This window comes from Patagioenas fasciata, chromosome 6 (assembly GCF_037038585.1).
Source record: "Patagioenas fasciata isolate bPatFas1 chromosome 6, bPatFas1.hap1, whole genome shotgun sequence".
In the NCBI taxonomy this organism is placed as follows: Eukaryota; Metazoa; Chordata; class Aves; order Columbiformes; family Columbidae; genus Patagioenas; species Patagioenas fasciata.
Genome location: NC_092525.1, coordinates 27,430,782 through 27,451,141, shown reverse-complemented (window position 1 = coordinate 27,451,141; position 20,360 = coordinate 27,430,782). Strand labels below are relative to the sequence as shown.

The window sequence follows — 20,360 nt, the reverse complement described above, 5'->3', positions numbered from 1 at the left end:
GAGCCTAAATTACTCCACTACTAACTAATCTTGCAATCCAACCAGACTAGGATGAAAGAGTTTGACAAAATAAATATATTTCACCCTTTGGCATCTGGGTCTTCTGATGTTTAATTAAAAGAAAAGGCTAAAGGCTATGTTCTTCTCTGAATGTTAGCTCACTGCTGAGATGCCAAAGGGACAGGCACTTTTCAAAACACCCCTCCCTAACAGGAATTTAAAAATTATTTTAATTTTAAAATAATTTTAATTTAAAATACAACAACCCAAATAAAAATCATTAAACTACATTTGAAATGCTTCATTGGAAGACAAAACTCTGGTTCGCCTTCCAGAAATGCATTAGTGGAAAATTTCTTGGTACAAAACATTAGACATGTTCTTTCTTGTATCACAACAAAGATGAATTCACTATTTTGGGAAGGAACAATAGCTCAGCACACAGTGTTACTGCTGCAGTAAAAAGAAAAAAGAAGCGCGGGGCGGGGGGGGGGGGGGAACTATCCTGAATGTAATATGTATTTTTAATAAATATGTGTGACAAATTAATTTGATCTCACAAATGAGATGACACAATTCAGTGTCTCTCTGAATTCACTGTTGCTGAGGTCCACCTGGATGAAGCTGTACCATTAACTGCTCCTAAGAACATGGCAACTCTGGTCTGAAACGCCAACACTGTCCCAGACACGTGATGTAAAACATGTCAAAACATGTCTATTAATACTAGGAGCTGGTCAGGTTACAGCTGCCATCCAAGTCTCTGAAGGACTCCAGAACATTCAGAATTATACAGCACGTCAGCAAGCAATATTGCCTCTACCTGCTCAAGAGCCTTCCTTCTGCAGTACGCGTGCTCCTTACTGCCCTGTTAAACCAGTTCTTGCCTGCAATTCACCTGGATCACACAGATTCCTAGAGACATGCACTGTATTCTTCATAAGCACCATGAACAACAATGTTAAGATGCTGTGTAGGGAAGGAAAAAGCATCCATAACCCAATAAACCCCTCAAAAGTAAAGCGTATGTGTTCTATATATGCATAATCAAAGCTCGGCTTTAGTTCTGTAGCTTAAGACATTACCATGTAGAGCAGTCTTTAGCAACTCAGCAAATCTAATACTCCACAAACATTACGTAATTATTTCTAGGTAAAGCACTCAAAACTATATATACTTTGTTATGGTTGTTAATTATTAGACACACTTCCAAGAGAAATAGATGTTTGAGTCCCTTCAAGTCTCTAAAATAGTAATTTATCTCTCTTGCTTTGTTTAAGCCATAAAAGCTGTACTTTTTAAGCCATGAACTGCATTCTTATCTATTACAGGAAACAGCAAAAACTAAATTAAAAAGACTTCAACAAGCAGGTCATCCTAGTTAGTTTGTATGCAGCAAGTCTCCAAGTCTCCTGGTTGGTGGCAAGATGTGATGAACGTTTTACTACTACGAAATTCATAGAATCACAGAATTACTTCAAGATCAAGTCCAACCATAACCTAACTCTAGCACTAAACCGTGTCCCTTGTCTAAACACCTTTTAAACACCTCCAGGGATGGTGACTCTACCACTTCCCTGGGCAGCCTGTTCCAATTCCCAACAACCCCTTCCATGAGGAATTTTTTCCTAATATCCAATCTGAACCTCCCTTGGCACAACTTGAGGCAATTTCCCCTTGTCCTGTCACTTGCTACTTGGAAGAAGAGACCAACACCCTCCATGCTACAACCTCCTTTCAGATAGTTGTAGATAGTGATAAGGTCTCCCCTCAGCCTCCTTTTCTCCAGGATGAACAGCCCCAGTTCCCTCAGCTGCTCCTCATCAAACTTGTGCTCCAGACCCCTCACCAGCTTCGTCACCTCCTCTGCACTCTCTCTAGTATTTCAATGTCTTTCTTGTAGTGAGGGACCCAAAACTGAACATAGTATTCAAGGTACGGTCTCACCAGTGCTGAGTACAGGGGGATGACCGCTTCCTGAGTCCTGCTGGCCAGACTATTCCTGATACAAGCCAGGATGCTGGGCACACTGTTGGCTCATATTCAGCCAGCTGTCAATCAGCACCCCCAGATCCCTCTATGCCAGGCAGCTTTCCAGCCACTCTTCCCTGATCATGTAGCACTGCCTGAAATGTTGTGACTCAAGTGCAGGACCCAGCACTTGGCCTTGTTGAACCTCATAAAACTGACCTCAGCCCAATGATCCAGCCCATCCAGATCCCTCTGTATGGCCATCCTACCCTCCAACCCATCCAACACTCCCACCCAACTTGGTGTTGTCTGCAAACTTACTGAGGGTGCACTCAACTCCCTCATTCACACCATTGATAACGAAATTAAACAGAACTGGCCCAAATACTGAGCCCTGGGGATCACCACTCGTGACCATCTGCCAACTGGATTTGACTCCATTCACCACAACCATTTGGGCCCAGCCCTCCAGCCAGTTCTTTGTCCATTGCAGAGTACACCTGTCCAAGCCGTGAGCTATCAGCTTCTCCAGGAGAATGCTGTGGGATTTGGTGTCGAAAGGTCTTACCGAAGCCTAAGTACACAACATCCACAGCTTTTCCCTCGTCAACTAGACGGGTCACCTTATTGTAGAAGGAGATTAGGTTGGTCAAACAGGACCTGCCTTTCATAAATACATATTGACTGGGCCTGATCATTTGTTTTTCTTATATGTGCCATGTGATGTCACTCAGAATGATCTGCTCCGTGACCTTTCCTGACACTGAAGTTAGACTGACAGGTCTGTAGTTCCCCAGATCCTCCTTCTGGCCCTTCTTGTAGATGGGCATCATGTTACTTAACTTTCAGTCAACTGAGACCTCCGCAGTTATAGCCAGGATTGCCGGTAGATAATAGAAAGTGGCTCAGTGATCACCTCCGCCAGCTCGCTCAGCACCCTTGGGTGTATCCCATCTGGCCCCATAGACTTGTGGGTGTCCAAGTGGTGTAGCAGGTCAGTAACCATTTCCCCTTGGATTATTGGGGTTTCATTCTGTTCCACATCCCTGTCTTCTGGCTCAGGGGGTTGGATACCTAGAACTAGTCTGACCATTAAAGACTGAGGCCAAGGAGGCATTTAGCACCTCCACCTTTCCCTCATCTTCTGTCACTTCTGTAACATCCTTAGATTATCCATTTCCAGTAAGTAGTGGGAAAGACCTCAAACGTGCCAAACTCTTCACTAAAGGAAGTTTTGTGAAACATTTCTCCTCCCTCCAGTATTCCTTCAGGCTTTCCCTGATTAACAGTCAGCTGCTCCTTCATGTACATATTCATTTAGACCAGCTCATTACATTAGATGTAAACATCATCTAAAGCTGAAAAGAACGTTTTATGCATACTCTAGTAATTCAGGCCATGCTGTCACATCAACTCCCCCAGAAGTTTTTCATAGATATTTAACAGAGAAAGAAATAAGCCTGTGGGGCTCTGAGCAAGGTCCTGAGGAAAGATGCAGAAACAACTGGCCTTTAATGGTTTCCTCTACTCAGTCAGAAAGGAGAGACAAAAACAATTGAAAGAGGACTTTCCATTTTTGGTAGACCTTTTTCTGTGGCTTAAAACCAAGATGAATTCTTGTTCTCAACAATGATATTGACAGTCAGGTAGTAATGGACCACCAGAGATCAATCCAGCCACAGGTAGCTGACCCCACTGCTGAAATAGAGAAAAATTCCTGAATAGTAGTTTTTCAGCACTGGGCTTCATGTTGCAGAAGATTGTATCTTCTTATCCAAGAAAATGGCTATTGTCTATACTGGGCTAAATGAGAAAGGCAACAGTCAATCAGGACTACCAAGGACTTGCCCAGATAGTTCATATGACAATTAAATGAGACATATGCTTTAAATTCTCACTGAAAGACAGTAGTTTTATGTATAACAACCACAAAGAACTATATGCAGGCTACAGTACCCCAGCATTTGAATTTGGGCCAGATTTTGCTTTTGGCTGGGCATATGGTTGGAATGGCACTGAAGTGGAAATCGCAGTTAGACTTGCACATCACAGAGCACACTGTGTCAGCATTTGCTGAAGTATCTCACAGTCCGATATACCTCATTCTTCACTGAAAAAGGAGGTTAAACTGTCAATATTACACTACCATCTAATTTTTACTATGAAGACAAGATGCAATCACTAGCACAATACACAAACAACTGAATATTGTTTCATTGCTAAGTAATCAAACACATAGCAATGCCACAACGTAGATAAAAGATTATACAATCAAATTTCAACAAAATATCAAGCACATAGTAGCTCGTTTCCCCACTATATCTAATTAAACACACATATCTCAAATACTGTACTTCTCCCTACACATATTTTTTTTAAACATATATACTTGAGGCCATAATCCCAGTTATTTTCTTCAGATTGTTTTCTTTATAATCTGTGTAAAATGAATATTACAGGATTGCTTCACAAAGTATGGACCAGACACCAACCAGAAATACAAACACCTCTTTTTAAAATTACTGTTTGAACTTTGAATTCAAGGCTGAAAAACAGTTTTGTCCAAGCCATTTAATTGCTTACAGCACCTGTTAACATTACAGCCTCCCAAGAAAACCCAGTCAATATCTTATGATTTTTGAAGGGAAAAAACCTGTAGGTTCTGTCTTTCAGTTCAGAACTAAGGTTTTCATAAACTTTAATCCATGCTTATAAAGAGATCAGCTATTTAAGAAGTCAGAACATGCTCAATGACATTCTTTCACAGATCAAATTTTGAGTTGAATCTGCAATGAATCTTGAATATAAGGTTTCTAGTCTTCTATTTTTACTAAGTTTATCCCTCTGATATGAAATATACTTTCACACTTTTAGAGATTAAAGTTCCGATGTTTATATTAGCAGAAGTGTTTAGGGTAGAGCTAGTTATAAAATCACCAAGCTGTGAATATATTACATTTAGACTCTTTACACTCTTAAAAAAATAAAAAAGATAGCAAACATACACTGTATTATTCCAATAGCTGAGAAAGAGAAAGAAAATAATTCTTACTCTTATTAAAAGACATACAAAATTATTTATATTAAAAACAATGATGGGATTACATCATCTTTCAAGAAAACATACAGTCTTAATTTATGCTTATGAATATATGTATGAATGCTCCATTTGTCACCTAAGTCAATAGCACAATTCATATGCTAAAAATTAAACACCTGCATGAAAGTTTTCATGACATTCCTTACACAAGGAAAGAAACATTATATAATCATCACTATAGGCAAAAACTGACACAGATCTAATCAGTTCTCAAATACATTTAAGAAGAAACATGTTGTTTCACAGTAACATGTAAATTCTAGTTTTTCCTGGGTTTATAGTTGCAGATAATTTACAGGTTTATTCTTTTAATGGTTTTTATTATCTGATGATTAATCCAAAGAAAGCTTATCTAAAACCTGTCCCCCGTTAAAACTTAGTGGATGGAGCAATTCAGGAGGCTATCTGCACCTGGACCACAGGCTGAAGTCATAGTACACAGCATGAAGAAAAAGTCATAGTTTCTTTTGCTTTCTAATTTGTTCTTCGCTTGTGTACTTTCTGCACACATTTCTCATGACTGTTATATTTCCCAGGAATTTCTCTAATTCGTCATCCATTAATCACTTTTCCTTCAACTGTTCTTTCTTATTCAGCACGGAGCAAACTTAGAGGGTGAAACAGTCACTGTCAAAACTTTTAACCAAATTTCAAACAAAATCAAATGAAATAGCCATGAACAACTTCTTGATTTTAGGCTGCTTCAGCTAAATAGGTTCCTCCATCAATGAGCTTTACCAGCAGAGGACAAGAGATACTTCAATCCAGCATCCTCACATTGTTTTGTTTAGAGCATCCATCTATTTGCAGTACTTCTCATCACGCTTACTTGATTTTTCATTCAGGGCTACATTGTGCCAGTAAAACTTGAATTTGGTTCTAACAAGCATAAAAAGACAAGCACAATGCCTCCCACATTCATTATTCTTTATTAAAATAGCCAAAGAGACGAGACAGAACATGATGTTGAAAAGTTTGTGCTAAAGTATTTGCAGCTCAAATCATTGTATTTACTGCCAATACTAATCCCCATCAATATTTAGACACTGCGGGTGCTTCAGCACCACAACATGCAACACAACTAGCAGAAGCATATTAAACATCCTAAAGACAAATACATCAGCAGAATTTTGGTTTGGTTTGGTTTGTTTTTTTTAATGACACCACATTAAGATTTAAATGTTACCTCTGACTCCAACTACCTCTCTCAGCAAAAAGAGCACCACGGTGCTAGGATTTCCAGAGATTTATATGCCAATGTTCTTGAAAAGTTCTTAGGATCAATGCAGTAATGTATGCCTGAAATAACTGATCCCTTACAAATATTGCTCTCTGGACAGCATCTTCTGTCTCTCAAGGCAATGTGCAATCTGAGGAGCCACATTACCTAGAATAGGCAAAAGAGATGCCAAGAGTTTACCAAGATATTCATGTCTTTAAATGTTATCTCCACCAAGTTACAGCAGGACTCAGAATGCATCTGCTGACAAAATGCAAATAGGAAAAGCTGACTTCATTTGAAAACTGACGAAGTATACATACAGAACATGTTAGTACGCAATTTTTTAAAAAAATATTTATTTAATAAAATGTCAGAAGCAATTCTATAAGACAGTCTTCTGCAACAGTATCTCTAAAAAAGGGATCTAAACAAAACATGTAGATGTTCTGCATTTCTACTGGCTTTCAAAAATATAATGGGGACCGTGAACTTTACTCAGTAAGACTACCCCAACAACTCAAAGAACTGTGCAGGTAAATGGCGGGGGGTGGGGTTGGGGACAGAACCATATTTTGGGCATTGGTTTCATACAGCTTTTAAATATCTATTTAATTCAAGGACAACTCTGGTGATTTGAATGGTACTCGGTCTTCAATAAAAATGAATTTTAAAGTATTCTTGTATATAAAGATGACGTAAATACTTCTATCAGATTCAACAGTACGTAAAGCCACCAGTATACTCAAAACGTTCTCAAAGCTAAATTACTTAACCTTTTAGGAATCTACATGAGACACCTAGGTTTAAAGATCCAGACCTAAAAGGACTATTCTGCAAGCACACATTACACTTCACTGTAACATATACCACTGAATAGGAAGAACTCAAACAGTCCCACTTGGAAGAAGTATTCTAAGTATTCTCATCCCCTTCTGCCTTATTTGATATTCTTGATGTTTCCCCCTCTGACTGTATTAATTTTCAGAGTTACACTTTTCTTTTTTTTCTTTAATAAATTCAGTCAACAATACACAGAACAATTGAGGAGTATCATTAAGCAATTTTTCTTTTGCTAGAGGGAACAAAGCGATGATACGTGTTCCAAAACATGTCAAAGGTACGTGAGTAAGAAAGGTGTGGTCTGCTTCAGCTAGTTACAACATTTAGAATTTCAGAGCCAAGGCAGCTGCAATGCTAGTGGCACAACCAGCATTCCTACTTTTCAAAAAGTGCTTAGCTCTGCCAGGCTGTAATGTGGTGTATAGAATTGCTATACTGTTTAATGTTTGACTCCAACTATTCTCAGGTGTCCACATCTAGAAATACTTAATAATCCACAGCTTAATTTTAGTCCAAATAATATCTGCATAACAAATCTCCAGTAATTAAACTATACAAGAAACATAAAGGACAGAAATGTAATTAGTGTAAAAAAATGACACTAAAAATATCACACAGTTACACTGAAAACCATTGAGTATTTTATATAGACGCATTATGGGTCTCCAGAGGAAACGTTCATCCACTTGAATACACAGTCTATAAGCAAGTATTTAATCCTACTAAGGGCTGCTGTTGACATGACTCTACAAAAGTATCTACTATATACTAAGAGGAAGAATAAAATCACTTTGAAATTCTACATAAGAGTGCAATTGTTTTATGATTTTTAGAGTAACAGTTCATTAAATACAGCTAAGCAATGAGCACCACTACAGTTAAAAGAGTTGGGAATACCCACAACTTTGCAGATCAGAACCTAAGCTTTATAAGCAACTGTCTCCTTTTCATCACTTAGTTATTTCTTTTAAAACTGCAGAGTAAAATATGGCAGGTCATGTAAACCGAAATGCCCAGAGGCATTTTTCTGTTCAAGTAGAACTGAAGCGCTGCTTTAAAAAAAAAAAAAAAAAAAAAAAAAAAAAAAGTTAAGGAGAGAAAAAGTTTACCTTATCAGCTGACCTTATCTTTGAAATCACAAAGAGAGCAATCACTTTAGACCTTCACAAATTTAACAATAAAATTATTCACATTGTGTGTATAACAAGTGTTCATAATGCAACTTGATGAAGTGAGTTACAGCTTTTTCACTCTTTTTTATGTTTAACTATTAAAAAGTCATGACAAACCTGGGTCCACGTGTCTAGAGTTTCTTCTAATTCCATTTGTTCGTTTCTGCATAGTAAAAATAGAAATCAAGGATATGAATAAACATGTTTTCATGTAGGTACATTGCACTCCTTTCATTCCCACAATCTGCTAGGAAAAGCTCGTTTTCTTAAATTATTTCCCCCAACCATCACAATTATCTTTATCTTGTAGAAAGATCACACTTTAAAAAAATTTTCTTAATAACGTAGATAGTTTTTTCATGTATCGCATTTTTTCTCACACTAGGCTCAAAATACTCTTAGTCCATTGAAGGTCTACTCATACATCAACATCTGATACCAAGAAAAAAATTGTTTTCAATCATTTAGGAATAGCTGGGAAAAAAAAAAAAATGGAAGAAAAACAAAGTTTGGCATTATCTGTCCCAGATAATGTCCACAAACACAAATTACCAAAGTTGTTTGCATTGCTTTAGTAAGGTAGAGGCTTTTACTACTCCTACTTGTACTTAAGCAAGCTAGAATTTCCTATCCAACTCTTACATTCCTTACTTTCTGGGCAAGCACTTATATTTATTTAGTAACTCTCCTCCCTCTTTCTTTTAAATTTGGCTGAACCAGAGCTGTGTGAAATCAGAAATTCCCTGTCATGACTGAGACTTTTTCTTTAGTTTTTTAAATGAATTTTATACTCCAAGACACCTAATGTGGATCCCAGAGATCAATGTGAAACAACACACATCTGTGAACTACTGATCTTCTTTTGCAAACTTGTTTTAACTGGTAGCTTGCATGAAGGTTCATGCGTTTATTTATTTTTCAATCAAATCAAGCAGAGAAAAGCATGTTGCATAACAAAGGGAACAATTAGGTTGCTCCGATTTACTTGCACTTGATATAAGCTGATGCAGGACACACACCGAGGCAAGCCAGAAAGCACTACCCCGAGGCACAATCAAATTACTAAGCCTTCTAGCAAGCTGGCAAAATGAAAAGCTTGGTTTAAAAACAGCTTTCAAACTCTATGGAGTGTTTGGACATATTCTTTCTGCACCCCATAATTCTAATTAAAGAAAGGTTCCAAGCTTTGTTTCATCTGCAGTGGAAAGCAGAAAAATTTAAAACTGCTGCTACAATAAAGGTAATATTACTGAATAAGAACAAGAGGCTCAATTGTATTCATTAAAAAAACCCCAAAAACACAAAAACGAAAAACGATACACTTATCAGCTGTATTGCTGGTCAGGATTGACACAGAGTAGTGAGTAACTTCAGATTTGCACAAGAGAGGGAAAGGAGAAGGGGTGGGAAAAGCAGGCACGAAGGAAGATGCAGAAATGTTCAACTGAAATTAAAAAAAAAAAAACACAACAACAACAACAAATTCTGTGACAACCATACACCCCCAAAGGACTGCATGGAAAACTATTTTAAGGAAATAATTCTTGAGCTGTAGGAAAACATGATCAATACTCTTAAATTGCAGTACCAGTGGATTTTATTACATTACTGGTGTAAAATCCAAATCCACATTTATGGAAATGACAGATCCTCATCTATGCTCAAGTTTCCTTCTACAGAGAGAAATAAAGCAGGTACTTAAATAAGTCTTGGTATAAATGAAGGCAATCCTGACATTTTGGATCAACTCAGTAGTCAATAGCAAATCAATAGGTGCAGCAAGGCAGTCATTTTTTCTTCACAAAAAAGATTTATGAACCAAGTTGGGGAGTGAGAAGCTGAAGGGATTACATACAAGTAGTATATACATATTTTCTTTGTCCAGCCAGCGTATGCTCAACACAGCTTTACTTAATCTGGCAACCTCAACTGCAAGGCCCAGTAAGCAATCAGTTCATGGCTCTCAGTACTGCCTGTCAGCTGTAGCACTGGAAGAGTGCTGGGCAAACGGACCTTGCTGTAGTTTCCATCTTTGAGAGTGTGCTTACTCTGTGGGTGTTTCCAGGCAGAGGTATGAAGAACTGGGCAGCCCGTGGCAGGAGGCAGGGCTTAGTGAGCAGTGAAGAGAGTGGGCTGGTGGCAGCACCTGTGCCCCTTCAGGGGTCTGTGGTGCCACAGTCCCAGTAGCCCCATCCTCGCCCAGTGCTGCATCCACCCAAGGGTGCCAGGGCTCCTACATCCGACCACACCACAATCTGCAGTCACAGTAACACCAAAACAGCCCAGACATCAGAGATCACAGAGGTGGTCAGCCCTGCACATGGCTCCCCTGCACCAGTAACATCCTTGTGATGCCATTACCCATTTCAGTGACAGCATCAAACACAGACGTGCTTACAGAGAGAAGTAAAATACGTGCTCCTGCATTGTTGACAACCAGCATGTCATTGAAGCAGGCACATTATCACAAACTTCTGGTCTAAAATAGATGCTAGAAACTATTGTGCTCTACGTCTAAAGTGATGTTTCTCTTTTGCCAGAGCTGGCAGTCAAAACCCAATTCTCACACCCTTCTAAACTTCACTGGAAAGGCACAAGGAGCTGGCAAGAAAACAGCCCAGAGCAGCCTGCAGTCTCCTTGGGCTGACAGCAAGATACTACGTGCCCCACAACAGCTCCTCCGTACAGGGCCCATCTTACCATTCTCCTCACATTATACAAACTCCATAACCACTAGATAGCTCTGCAACTAAAGTCTTTTTGCATGAAAAGGCAAACACGACCCTGCAAATCCTTCATCACCCAGTAGCCTGGTGTGGCAGAGACTGGTACACTAGCATGTTATTCCAGCAGGACTTGCTAATGTTAAAAAAAAAAAAAAAAACAACCACACTTTTAACTCTACTGCCAGATTTGGTCTAGGATCAGCAAGGACCTAGACATCAGTTGTGAAGCAATGTATGTTTTTTATCTGTAACTTAAAAAACACATCTCCAACCCTTCCAGTGCCCTCAGCATTGAGCCATTTTAACTGAAAACTGATTCACATTTTGAACAGAATACATTTATATCTAATCATTAATATTTTCTTTCTTAGACAACTTCTACTTTCACCACTCTAAAAAAAATATGTTGTTAAATGCAGAAGAAAAACATACCTGTTGCACACAGCACATGCAAAAAGTAAATAAGGAGCTCTTATGTCACCAACAAAACAAACATCACATGCAAAGGAAAACAAATCCTTACCTCGTGTTTCAGGGTCCCGTGTTCTGAAACATAAGTAAAAATTGGCATTATTGTTAACCATAAACTGTACACTTCCTATATAGCAATCTCAGTCTGTACTGTGTTGCATTACAGAAAGCCCTGCTGTGTTCTTTTGCTACCTGATACCTGGAGCCGCCCAGGGCTGTGCCCGGTCCTGTTGTGCAAACCCTGTTGCTGCGCTCCGCTCCCCGCCCACTGGTCCTGCCAAGCTGGGAACGCTCCGCACTGCCAGTGCCGCTGCACCGCCTGCAACCGCACCGCAACCCACCCCACTCAACTTCACCAGCTTTTACTGCGTTTCAAAAGTACTTGACAAATATTGACTCATTGGGAATTCAAAAGCTATGTTCCTCATTGCAAGTCAAGTTTATGCCTTATCCCTGTCTTTTCATAGCATGCCAATGTATATTGAGATAGGAGAAATTTTCTATATTTTGTGTCATTAAATTCAATCCAGCATTACATTAGTATACCACAGACTCTGAAGCCATTCAGAGGTGATCAAGCTGCATCAAGACAATAACAGTTTTGCACACACACCACCACACAACAGCCACAAAAAGGAGAATTCTTTTTTTAACATTTTTCTTCTAATGTCTACTCTGATAACAGGTATTTGAGTGTACTCTAGATTTTCGTTCAGTGCCTTATCAAAGGACACACAGCTATATTTACCCATGTGCACTCTCCAGGACTGCACACGCTGCTGAGGCAAAGCACAAACTGCATACACCTGGTCTGTACTTCTTCACATTTGAAAACTTTTACTGTAAAATCTTGTAAACAGTAAGCCATATTCACAGTTAATCAGCTACAAAGTTTAAATTGCAAGTAGATTGTGTTCTGCTTAAAAAAAAAAAAAAAAAAAAAAGCAAGCAGTAAAGTGTGGGAAAAAAAGTATCTTTGGTTTTCTAGCACTTCATGCAAAGGTGATAAAGCATGCCGAGACCAAGCACGCCAGCTGAGGGCCCTGGGCCTGTTCACCCTGCAGAGCTCTTTTCTCACGTACACTTTCAGGCACCAGTTCCTCTCTCATACTGTGAACCAAGGATGCATTGTCTTGTCATCCACAAAAAAACCACTTTTATGATTACAACTTTTCCAAAGGTATTAATTTGCATTTGTATAGCGAGTGGAGAGCAGAAAAATAAACCGACCCCAAAGGAGGAGATGAGGTAGAAAACTGGGGTTTGCTAAGGAGTCTGAAGTCATTGGTTGTCTAGGTGCTGCTGAAATCCAATATCATTTTGGTATTTAGTTTCACAATTTGATAACACCTTTCAGAGTTTTTGCCAAAATCTGAATAAAATCACCTTTTTTGAATGTTTCATCTCAGCATCACAAATGACTTCAAAGGGAGCGAAATCATTTAGATAAGTCTTGCAGTGTGGGCCAAAACTTCAAATCCAGACTTAGGTTTTTTCTTTTTTTAAATGGCCTTATTTAATTCTGATCTCTTATCAAAAAACTGAAGTAGAAATGTCACTCTATCCTCCACTGGAAATGAATGAATCTGATTTTTAATTGTTGCTGTTGAATATTATTTTTACCTCTATGAAACATCCTAATTAGACGAATGAGTTCCATTTGATCATTGCAGCATCCCAACACTTTTTGTAATAAATAAGAAACTCATTGATTAACTTTCAATAATTAGATTCAAAAATTCACTACACAGGAAGGTAAGAAATACCCCTGGTAATCTGCATAAAGCAAATTACTTGAAGCAGGGTAGTTGTTTCTCAATACATAGGAAAAAAAAAAAAGCAAGCTCAACCTTTGCCAACACTGATGGACTGAAATGCCATTTCTGACTTGACTATTAACACTTCAGGAACAGAAAAATATTCAATATCTGTATTTCCACATAAACGACTATCCAAAAGATAAGATGTATGCTTGTCTTATTTCATTACAATTTAAATATACCTGCATTTCAGAATATTCTGTATTGAATTATGTGAATTGCTTCTTTATGAGAGATCTTTTTTCCCAAATTTTACACAAGTACAAAAGCAGAATAACTCATTTCTATTTATTTCTATTTTTCAAAAAATATCTACTCACAAATATTTTACACATGGCAATTTTAATTCAAGATCCTGCTCATCATCAATGTGCCAACGAAACAATGGAGCGAGTGAGTGCTTGGTTCTGACAGCAAGCTACTTTTACTGCCAGAGTTCAGTGCAATTTTTAGGTCTTTTTGTTTATTTTTTCACTGAGGCCGTGATACCATTGGGTCACATTTTGATAATTACATTTTACTACAAAAGCAACAGGAGCAGCAGCTGGCCTTGATAAGTGAGGGAGCACAGATCAGAAAATGGGACTAAGCTGCTCCTCAGGGATGCAACAGAGCAGCTGGATTTACATGCTAAGTAAACAGAGAGTAAATAAAATGATATGTAATAAACTACTCTTGCCTTCCTATTTTAAAAGAAAATTCAAAATATTTAAAATGCAGGAACTATAAAGTAAGCCACTTTGAAGGAGTTGTGGGACTATGTGCTCCTTTCTGGCAATTTAGCCAGACATTGCATAATCAGAAGAAAAGCAGATCATGTCCTAAAAGTTCCACAGTTTAGGACTCTGCACAAAACACCAAGCCCCCTGAATGACTTTTGTTCAGGTTGAGCAAGGATGGCTAGCCAAACAATAAAGCTCAGCCTTTGTTGCAGTTAAATAAAAAGTGGCATAACTCCAATGAACATTGTGGGATTCGAGCATTTACTTGTCAAGGCTGTTGACATGGTAGGTTTGGAGGAGAGCCAGCAATTTTGCAACTATTGATCAAGTCAGCAAAAACACAAACAGAAAAAACTGCAGGTTTCTTTTTAGATATCAAAATCACGTGCTTTTTATTAATAATTTCTAATGTGCTGTAGCAATGAATTATTACATAAACAGCATAGACTACATTACTGGGCATACAAATTGCCATATGAAAGTAACATATGAAATTATGATGGAGATAGTCTCACCCTTTATCTGCTAAAAGTGGGTCTTACTCATGCTCACTTACCAATGAGCCCACTCTTAACCATTCCCAAATATAAACCCTTCCAACTAGTGGGAGAGCATCACCAGATAAGTAAAACTGTCTTGTGCCTTGAAATAAGGCATAGGAGCGCAGCTGAGAAGCCAGAGGAGGCAGAAAGAGGAGATCTCTACGTCATCCACCAGAGAAAACAACACCACATATGTCCTTACAAATGGCCCTGTCAGAGAATTGTGTGCAACCATTTTATAATCCTTGTGTTTAAGGATTTGTAAGGTCTTGTGTTTAAGACTGCACAATCAGACTTGAAAGAGTTCATCAGAACATTAACAAAAAGAGAGGGGGCATGGAAGATTCCAAGCCACAGAAAAACTAAGTGATAAGGCATAAGAGTAAAATATATTAAAATGCAGAGGACTACTTGAACATGTATAGGGTAGCATTGCATGGGAAAAAAAAGTTAAATTGATAATGACAGAAGTGAGCACAGCAGTCTTCAACCAGCACTGCCCATTTATGGCACCAAGGGCAGAAACAGTAACAAAAAAAATATGGGCTAAATGCAGACATTTTGTTCTATTTATTAATTCAACTGATTAACTCTGCTTCTTTTATCACTGCAACTTCTACAGTCTGTTGAACTGGCCTTCTTTGAAGCAAAACATCTAAAGAGCTGGCATATGTTTGCATATAAGGCACAGCATGACAACACAGCAATTTATCTTCAGGTTTTGCTCTCTCATAAGTCTACCATCTAAATCTGACACGTATTAAATTTGTCATTCTAAAGGTTGCACCTATCTTTGGATGTCTGTCTTTTGAATTTTCACAAACTGTGACTTGGAATGAAATACAAAGAGATTCAATTCTCTCAGGGGGGTTCTAAGCATCATTTCAAAAAGGCTAGCAAAAACATCTGCCCAGTGATCTAAAAAGAATAAAATCTTAAACTGTTCAAAATCAGAAAATGTTGAGGAAAATTCAAATGCCTTTAAGAAACCTAATGGTGTGTTCTCATTGCAGCATTTTGCATTCTGATCATTGCTTTCCAAATAGACCTCTAGAAATAGAAGAGGTCTACAGAATAGAAATGAAAATCATTTGAGGCACAGAAAAGTCATTCTTGGGTATCATCTGCCATACATTTGCCCTTTCCTGTGAGGCACTGGGAATCAACCTTTGGCAGAATGACAGAACACCAGACTTAACAGACCACACATATATCATGGGTATATATATATCCCATGTCTGTGACCATAACTAATATCACATGACTGGGGAATAAAAATGTCCAGTTTCCTAAAAGGATGATTGTGTTTCATGTCCATTAAATCCTGTGAAAAAGGTTGTAATAGTCCCCTAGAAACAAAAGGAATACATAGCAATACAATAAATGTTTCAGGCTTTTTGCTATTGTCGAAGCATTCTGGCTATGTGCCACAATTTCTTATCTAACAGCACTCTCAGGTCACCTTTGCTAATTTCCCACAGGAGCAGCAAATGACACCATTAGAAAAATTAAATTTCTCATAAATTAATTTGTCTAAAGATTTCAAAAGGAAAAGCTTCAACATTAAAACTATGTTAGAATTTTGTGCGTGTGGAGCATACTTTTTCCACAAAATGCAGTGGAAATGATGAATTTTACATATCTTTGGGTCTGCATTCCTTTAATAACATTTCACGACTTAGTAGGCACGGCAGATAACTTATGGGAGACCTCAATTCTCAGCATAGCTCTGGAAAAGTGAAAACGTAGCTTCAGAAAATTATTCATACTCAAGTTGCACAAACTCATATTTAAAAGAGTTGTTGTCCCATTGCTTTCTGGACCATATAGTGAAGCACGAAGTGGTAAGACTGCTCGTTACACCTTTCCTTACTCCGTGTACATTATGAATGGGCAGCACCGCTCAATCAACACTTCTTTCTTTGAAAAGGCAAAGAAAGAGTAAAACTGGAAAAGAGTAGAAAAAAAATCTCGATTTCCCTTCCTACTCATTTACCCTTATTGGGTGGCAAGAGGACACATTTTCAGCAAAGTGGGCAAAACCATTTGTCCTTTCCATATTCATTCATTCATTCATAGAGTAAGGGGGAGCATGGCAAGAACTATAAATTAGACTTTGTTTTTACAGCTGTGATCTCCTCTCAGAGCAGGCTGTAAGGAAGCTGCAGCCCAGCATCTCCTGTCATCCTGCCCCATGAACAGGTGGAAGATACACATCTCTTCCAGCTTGTATTAGAGCTACAGAAATCTGGGAGCCTTTGTAGAGAAGAAAAACAGACTGAAAATAGAAGTTTGAAGAGAGGACAGAGAGCAGAACACCTGGATGTAAGCTAAACAGGTAACACAAAACAGTATCTTAACAATCCAGTTGCTTCCAACTTTACTAAAGACAGACTCAATACACTATTGTTTTACAAAAATCAGGACACTGATTTAAAGCAAAATCTAAACTAAATTCTGCTCCATTCTGCTCCTTTGAAAATGTAAAATGATAATTTATTCTACTTACAAAGGAGCAGAAGCAAGTTAATTTGTTTTACTTTGTTCCCTCTAGCAAGTGCACAGCATTACTTAAGTACATATGCAGGAAAATTGCAGGAAATCTGATCGCGTGTTATCTAGGCATTTATTGTCATTCTTACTGATACACATTGCACCATATGTGTCCACAGATCTTTACAGAGGAACAGAAAGACAAGCCTCTGCTCCCTGGGATGCCAGCTATGCAATTAAAACAAAAAGAAAGAAAAAAATAGAAGTGGGGTGGTTTATATCATAGAAGGTAGCTCTCTTGTGAAGAAAAGTATGTGTTTGGTTTTGTACTCTACTCATGTAAATGTAATTGCTTTAAAATATTCTAATTTTAATAACTTTTAAATCTTTCTTTTCTTTAGACTATCCATAGGAGGTTCTATTAAAAAAACAATAACAACCACCAACCAACCAACCAACCAACCAAACATGTTCCAAAAATGTTTTCAATGAAAAGTACTGTGATTGCTTGCATGGTTTTCAGATCTACAAAATATTGTTTTTCTGAAGTCGAGATCTGGAAGATATATGGAAGATCTCTGATACAGGAAAGCAACCAAGAAAATAAAGTTGACTGACTGCAGCAGAAGTCAGTGCCTGTCATCCTGATGATTTCGTGAAAGAATGAAGCAGGCAAACAGCACAGTGAGCCAAAAGTCAAGTAGCAGTCAAGAAGCAACACAAACAGGGACAAAGACAAACAAGCTCACTCAATTTGGAAAAAAAAAAGAAATTTAAAAGCTAGAACCAAAATCTTGAAGCAGCAGCTTAGTGAAGAACAGTGGATGAAGTCATGATGTAATTCAAGCAGTGGGAGAGAGATTTATCTCTGCAACAGTATTTTGCAAAGATTGTAGATAGTAACGTCAAAAAGAAAATAACCCAGTGGAAGAGGTTGCAGTAGCTTATGTGACATATGCAAGACATATGAAACTTCACAAACTATTATGAAATAATTCTGGACAGGAACGTAGAGGTACTTGAGAAATCAGAAGGACAATTAATTAGAAATTTCTCCAACATATACAACTACATTTTCCAGAAATCATCATGTGTTCCAATGGCTTTTCAAACACATCCCAACAAAAGGAATCCAAACATACTAATGGGGAGGGAAATTCAGGGGTGGGAGTGTGTGCATTGGTCAGTTGTCTCCCCTATCAGCACCAATCATCTCTGGAAAAAAGCAAGAATAATTAAGAACTTGGACAAAGCGAAGAGTCAAAAATGGCACTATGGTTACATGACTAGCTGGCTGGAGTGTAACAAACTCACTGCCACCAATTGAATAGGTACAGGGAAGGAAATGGGGGCAAATGATGAGATCTAACATTTGGCATTTGCAGTGGGAGATCCAGAAGATGTCAGAGAGAGAATTACAGATACAACACTAAGCAGAAAGGAAAAGGTCAAATTTGGAGTCATCTGAGGGAGACCGAAAGGTACCCGAAGACAAAGACCAGAAGAAGAACAGGGGAAGTGCAAAGCAACAACAGCCAGGACAGATACTCAGAGTACAGCAATCAATTAAAAGAGGAGGAAAGAAATGGTTCTTAGATGTGGGAAGTACAGAGCCATCAATCACCTTTTTGTGAATATTGTGAGTGGACAGAAACCATGGAAACCAAAGAGATGAAAGAGGAAGCTGAGGCAACACAAACAAATAGCTTTAGGAGCAGAGAGGAAAATATGAAAATGGACACAGGCTTCAAGAGAGAGCCACAAGGATGACAGATGATACATCACACAGTAGGTGTTACATATGAGCAGTCTACGATTAAAACAGGAGCAATTCCTTGTTGTATAGGACATTGATGAAGAAATTGGGTCTGACCTATAACGGTTCTCTCCTGCTTTTGAACATTTCGATTTAGTAGCAATAAAATTCCCTATGAATTCTAAATGCAATTCTAATTGTGCTTATAAATGGTAGTTTCACAAGTATGTATGTTACAATAAACACAAATTAGAGGAAAATTAAACCTTAATTATATCTAGCAAGTTTTATGTCCTAATTAAAAATGGTATTCTAACAATAAAAATGACTTACCACCTGAATTAGCTCTGCCACAATTGTCTAATCTTCCTAAACATTCTTTGTGTGCTCCAGCTCCACACTTAGCACATAAATAGCCTTGATAAAATGTTCCCCTGTAAAATAAAATTAGGTAGTGATACATTAGAGGTGATAAATCCTATGCACAAAAGAAATTTGTTGTTCTGCATAATGACAATCCTTAAAGGCTTGAGGAAAAAGTGACAACTGACAAGCAACTTATCTGCCTTTTGTCACTAATATCCATTTCAAAATCACAACCAGACAGCTCTTCTGGACTTCTGGTAGAATAACAATCTCCATTTCAATTTAGCCCAAAGCAACTTTGGCACAGTACACAACTTTGGCACAGTACACTTGAAATTTCCATTATGTATCTATCCTACTATAGATCTATACTTTCTTTCATCTCAATGGGAATTTGCCTAAACACCATAAAGAATAAGATCCATTTAAAGAGAGTTGTAACAAGATAGATAGATAGATATATAGGTAGATAGATAGATAGATGCACTCTAGTTAATATTCAGAGCTGCTAAATATGGAGTCACTTTCATTACTCTAAATGTTCTCCAATTCCCCCTAATGAACTGGAATCTGAATTTGAGTCTGAGGAAACAGATTTATGCATGGCTTTTCTTAGGTACGATTCACTAAATGGCTAACACAGAAACAGTTTTATACATGTACTTCTGAGCAATTCTAGGAGTTCCATCTACTGATGTATCTGTTTACTTTTCACACTAGACTTTCCTGTCTCCAAGATTATCCTGATCAGTTTGGAATGATAATGCATCCTAGTCTAAAGGGACACCTTCAGCTTCAGCTTCAAAGGAAAATCAGCTGTCTCATGGAACACAGGATTGAACAAGTTAAACCCGGACAAAATATACAGCAACTGCTATTTACTACAGCAATTTCTAGACTGTTAGTGATGAAATATATTTTTAATTAAATTCAGAAGCTCAGCATTTTAAAGTATTAGAATACACAAACTTCAAGACAAATAAGTCGAAAGTATAAAAATATTATAATGCAGTCTTCCATTTTTATTTTTTCCTTACTGCTACGTAGGAATGCAAAGATTCTCCAGATAACAGTATAGGACATAACATTATCCTTCACTAGAGATGCTAAGGCTAGGATTTTATCCTCACTTAAAGATTAGGCACTAAGGTTCAGATTT

At 38.0% G+C, this 20,360-nt stretch overlaps 1 protein-coding gene across 2 annotated transcripts in view; it reads right to left on the bottom strand.

Moving 5' to 3' along the window:
• The window catches only part of VAV3 (vav guanine nucleotide exchange factor 3), a 164,861-nt gene that overhangs the window by 46,599 nt on the left and 97,902 nt on the right, over window positions 1-20,360 (bottom strand). For both annotated transcript variants that reach the window (XM_065842557.2, XM_071810350.1), the window contains exons 17-19: window positions 19,169-19,269; window positions 11,555-11,577; window positions 8,423-8,468 (exon numbers count right to left, since the gene is read on the bottom strand). In XM_065842557.2, the coding sequence (XP_065698629.1) occupies window positions 8,423-8,468; window positions 11,555-11,577; window positions 19,169-19,269 (170 nt within the window). The remainder of the gene's footprint in view (window positions 1-8,422; window positions 8,469-11,554; window positions 11,578-19,168; window positions 19,270-20,360) is intronic.